This window comes from Etheostoma spectabile, chromosome 22 (assembly GCF_008692095.1).
Source record: "Etheostoma spectabile isolate EspeVRDwgs_2016 chromosome 22, UIUC_Espe_1.0, whole genome shotgun sequence".
NCBI classification, from domain to species: Eukaryota; Metazoa; Chordata; class Actinopteri; order Perciformes; family Percidae; genus Etheostoma; species Etheostoma spectabile.
Window position 1 is genome coordinate 9947261 of NC_045754.1, and position 5306 is coordinate 9952566.

The 5306-nt window shown below is 41.1% G+C and overlaps 1 protein-coding gene across 1 annotated transcript in view; it reads left to right on the forward strand.

The window, feature by feature from the left end:
- Nucleotides 1-5306, forward strand: part of mrc1a (mannose receptor, C type 1a) — a 13713-nt gene that overhangs the window by 1853 nt on the left and 6554 nt on the right. The window contains exons 3-16 of the mRNA XM_032503479.1: nt 10-183; nt 1090-1245; nt 1335-1448; nt 1621-1761; nt 1856-2038; nt 2730-2887; nt 2965-3081; nt 3171-3286; nt 3497-3645; nt 3910-4109; nt 4199-4314; nt 4403-4481; nt 4586-4730; nt 5072-5110. Of these exons, the coding sequence (XP_032359370.1) occupies nt 10-183; nt 1090-1245; nt 1335-1448; nt 1621-1761; nt 1856-2038; nt 2730-2887; nt 2965-3081; nt 3171-3286; nt 3497-3645; nt 3910-4109; nt 4199-4314; nt 4403-4481; nt 4586-4730; nt 5072-5110 (1887 nt within the window). The remainder of the gene's footprint in view (nt 1-9; nt 184-1089; nt 1246-1334; nt 1449-1620; nt 1762-1855; nt 2039-2729; nt 2888-2964; nt 3082-3170; nt 3287-3496; nt 3646-3909; nt 4110-4198; nt 4315-4402; nt 4482-4585; nt 4731-5071; nt 5111-5306) is intronic.

Here is a 5306-nt window from a genome sequence, read left to right on the forward strand (position 1 = left end):
TTTACCTAGAGGTTTTCACGATAGGGGGGAATGCCTTTGGAGGCCCCTGTCAGTTTCCATTTAAATTTGAGGAGAAGTGGTACGCTGAATGCACAAAGGAAGGTCGCTCAGATGGACAACTCTGGTGTGCAACAGAGAGAGATTACAATAATTTGAAAAAGTGGGGCTTTTGTCCCACCGGAGGTAAGAAACATCCATATTTATCAATGAATTGTACAATTTTTATGAAGAATTCTGTTTATCAAACCATGCACAACTATGTTTTTTCTCTAACTGCTATCATATAAAGAGGTCAGCAGTGACAGGTCTGCTTTCTGACCCCCTCTTCTCCCCTGGCAGAAAAGCACTACCACTTCCTCTCATGAGTTGTCAACACAGCACTGTTTTTGTTTTCCTCTTCTCACAGGCCCATCTTTCCCCTGACGTTGCTCTAAAACAGGGACAGGAAAGGGACAGAAAAAGAAAGGGAGCTCACTTATACTATTGTTTTTTAATGAAACACAACATAGTCCTAGACAGGGATGTAGGACTCAAGTCAAGTAAGGTAGAGTCTTTTGGCAAGTCAAGGCCCAAATCAGGTCACCTTTTTAATCTTGCGTGGCATTTTTAAATTCAAAAGTGATTACTCATGGCATAGACACAGCCATTGTGGTGGTCTGGTCCGACTGAAGGCTTCCTCAGGGGTCTTTGATGTTAGGTGTCGCCATAGCAAGGGGTTCGACTGCAGCTGCATAGCATAATTGATAGTTAGACAGAAACGTGACAACATTAAATTATATTCGTTTATATTTAACAGCTAACATTCAAACTGATGAATACACACAAGTCATCAGAGTCATCATGCCTCAAGTCAAGTCTCGAGTCATTAACTAACACAGTCATTAACTAACAGGATGAGTCTCAAGTCATTTATGTTTTGGCAAGTCACAAGTCATTAAAAAAAGTGACTGGAGGCGACTTGAGTCAAAGTCTTGAGTCCACATCTCTGCTTATTATCTTTAAAATCCATTCACATCAACAGGTTTTAGATTACTTATCCTTCATGTAAATAATTTCCCTTTGCTCGTTTGTGTTTCTATTATACTGCAGTGTCCTCAGGTTGGGACACTGATCCGGTCACAGGGGTTCAGTACCAGAGGAACGTACAGTCAGTGTTGACCTGGCATCAGGCCAGGAAGAGCTGCCAGCAGCAGGGAGCCGACCTTCTCAGCATTGTGGAGCTACATGAGCTGTCATACATTTCAGGTACAACGTCAATCTTGTGTAAGTTACCTATACAAGACAATGTTATATCATTGAACTTTAACTGTATTGTTATGCTCGGGTTGACGTAGGGTTGACAAATATGTTGGGAACATCTCTGTGGATTGGACTGAACAGCTTGGATTTTGAGAGTGGATGGCAGTGGAGCAACGGAAACCCGTTCAGATATTTAAACTGGGCCCCAGGTTAGTGAAGACATAATAAACTGTGACAGGAGCAGGACGTTATTGTATGTAATGTGACCGGCTGCATGATAACAACAGTAAACTTCTTGAATGATTACATACTGTATTTACAGTTGGTGTTACAAATGCTTACATTAAAAACAAATGATTCATGGATCAATGTTTCCTATAGGCCATCCCTCGTCAGAGCCCGGGCTCACCTGTGCAACCCTAAATGCTGCAAAAGCCTCAAAATGGGAGAGCAGCGCATGCACTAAGAAACTTGGTTACATTTGTCGCAAAGGAAACCCTATCAGTCTGCCTCCACCACTAAGTAAACTAATATAATTCCAAATGGTCTGGCTTATTATTAGAGTCTTCATAGAAAAACCCAAATATGTTCACACCTTTTTGGTTTCTATCCACAGACCAAGACCAGCCCAGCTTCTGTCCCAGTCACTGGGTTCCATATGCAGGTAACTGTTACTACCTGCAGAGGAGTAAAAAGATGTGGAAGGACGCTTTGGCTGCGTGTCGCAAAGAGGGTGCAGATTTGGCCAGCATAAACAATATAGAAGAGCAGGGCTTCGTAATATCTCAGTCTGGATACTGTAAGTGTGCAAAATACTTTTTTCCCCAGTAATTTGTTTGTTTTTAAAATAGACTGGAAATGGCTAGCCTGGCTCTGTCAAAACGTAACATAATCTGCCTACCAATATCTCTAAAACTCACTAATGAACACATTAAATCTTGTTTGTTTAATCAGTACACAAACTGAAGGGTAAAAATGACATGTTATGTGAAGTAACTTCCTAAAGTCTCCATTGGTTGTTTGGCAAACTCACAGTGTAAACAAAACTTTGAGAACTTAAGTAACTGCTCCATGACAGGAAATAATGCGGCACATCACTAACCATAAAACCACGGCGTGAAGTTTTTACACTTTGACAATTTTAGTAGTGATTAAATTAATGAAATGTACTGTGTTTATTTGTGAGCTTTAGAGCATTAGAACTTTAGAATGGTAGGTGGATTTTTTTTTAACCTTTGGACAGAGCCAGTCTACCCGTTTCCCTCTGTTTCCAGCTAAGCTAAGCTAATCAGTGACTGGCTGTAGCTTTGAATTTAGGGCACAGACATGAGAGTGGTATTGATTTTCTCATCTAACCCTCTGAAAGAAATTGTATTTCCCAAATGTCACACTATCAATCTAAAGAATAACAAAACTAAATACAGACGAGAACAGATGTTACTGTACTCTTTGACCACATTAACATCTACATGTGCATTTGAAACCCTCAGTATCGACAGATGTGCTCTGGATTGGCTTGAATGATCAGAGGAACCAGATGCTGTTTGAATGGTCCGATCACTCGCACGTTACCTTCACCCAGTGGCAGATTGGTGAGCCATCTCATGCCACTAACCTCCAGGAGGACTGTGTCCTCATCAGAGGAAAGGTAACAAATGCAAAAGATGATGAATGCAATGATAATACCAGTGGCGCTGCTGAATCTGTTGAATGTGGCCCATACAGGACGGGAGGTGGGCTGACCACATGTGTGAGAAGACGTACGGATACATCTGTAAGAAGAAGGCTTCTACTAAACCAGCTGAAGGCGCCCAAGAGGAAGCCAACCCAGGATGCAAACTTGTGAGTTATGTTTAAATAGTGAGTGTAATTATACAACAAAGCATTTATCAGATTTTGTTTCACTTTGTTTATTTCTTTATCATCTCAAGGGCTCAATCAGGTTTGGTTCTTATTGTTACAACATTGGATCTGAGACAAAAACCTTTGATGAGGCAAAGCTGGCATGCTCAGAGGCTGGCGCCAACATGGTGGATGTGGCTGATAGGTATATTTCCTTTTTTATTTTGTGTTTATGTCAAATTTACTCCTGACACACCAATAAATTGCTTTGATTAACTTAAAAGTCCTAACACCGCAGCTGAATGAATCTAAAAGTGACAATTCATTTCCATTAACCGTCTTATCAATAAATCTCAGGCTTTATTTTGAAATTATTTTATTGCTCACCTTTCTGCTTTTACATGTTTTCATGCAGATATGAGAATGCCTTCTTGGTCAGTATGGTGGGTTTGAGACCGGAGAAATATTTCTGGACAGGTTTTTCCAACACAGACGACATAAACACTTTCAAATGGACCACCAGAAGAAAAGTCACATTCACTCATTTCAATGTGGGCATGCCAGGTACAGCACACATCTCTTCAGCTTTGCATGTGTGCTTCCTTACCATTTATGCAGCTCTGTGCACAGAGATTAGATTCGCAAAGCACTGTTTGTAGTTTTTTTTGTCATTTATTGTAGTATATCTTTTCTGTTGTCTTTTCTTCCTCCCCATTACTTTTTACTCCATAACTCCTTTCTTGATCATAATAACTAATCGTAACCTGTACATCTTTGAACTCAGTTTATCAACACTTTTTCCATTTCATTTGATGTGTTTAATAAAAGACAGAAAACAAGGATGTGTTGCCATGACAACTGGGATTTTTGCTGGATTATGGGATGTTGTCAGCTGCAGCAACAAGGAGAAGTATATCTGCAAGAAACCAGCAGAGGGTGTTTATGTGACAACAGTCCCGCCCACCACCCCGGCCCTGAGCTGTGAGTCTGGTTGGAAACCCGCTGGCAAGAGAAACGTCTGCTACAAAGTAGGAGGACAAACTGAACTAATCTGTGAAGTTTATGTAATTTTAAGTACATAAAACTCAACACATTTTCTTTTTCACTCATTAAAAAGCTTTACAAAATGTCGGCAAATCTTAAGAAGACTTGGCATGAAGCGCAGGACTTCTGCAGGGCCATTGGTGGAGACCTCATGAGCATACACAGTATGCAGGACCTGAGCAACATTCCGTATGTTAGCTTGTATACCGTATTTCAGAATTCATATGCTAATCAACCACGCAAGTCATTAATACTGGTGTTTTCTGCTGTCATAAAGGGTTCATTCCTCTGACCCAGCCTGGATTGGCCTCAGCCTTGGTACCAATGCAGGTTTTGGATGGTCTGATGGGTCGCCTGTATGTAGCACTTTATTGTTGTTATTGTCACAAAAAAAGCTTTTCTTACTGTTATTCTTAACCCTGGTCTAATTACATTAGTATTTCCCCAAACTGTTTTCAAGTTTGGCTTTGAGAACTGGAGTTTTGGGGAACCAAACAACCACAATGACAACGAACATTGTGCAGAAGTCCACTTTTACTACGGGCGGCACTGGAATGATCGGCACTGTGAACACTACAGTGACTGGATCTGCCAGATACGCAAAGGTAATTTGAACCAGTCTCATCATAGAGCAGCAGTCTACATAGAGCAATTTGTTTAGAAAGTCATGTGATGGGGCGACCTCTAGCTCACCTAGTAGGGTGTGCACCCCGTGTACACACCTTGGCAGTGGCCTGGGTTAAAATGTCCTTGATGCGTGCCATCTCCTCTCTCTCTCTCTCTCACCCCTTTCCTCTCTAACTGCAACTAATCTGATAAAATAAAAAAATGCCCAAAAACAATCTTTAAAAATAAATGTGTGTTATGTTAGTTACAGTTATGTGATGTTAGAGTACAGCTTTGTGCTCATGTTCAAACTCTTTCTTCATGGTTCTTGTACTTTCAGGTGTGACTCCCAAACCTGAGCCTGTCATAGTTGCCCCAGGTAAGTTTCAGCAGTGGCCTCTACCCTCATTCAACCTCATTCAGTAAGACTTATGACTAAATACTTGCCGAACTTTGTTAGCATGCTGATATTAGCATCACCCAAAGGTTAGCACTGTGGCCTCACAGCAGGAAGGTTCTGGGTTTGAATCCAGGTTGTTCTGGGGCTTTCTGTGTGGAGTTTGTATGTTCTCCTC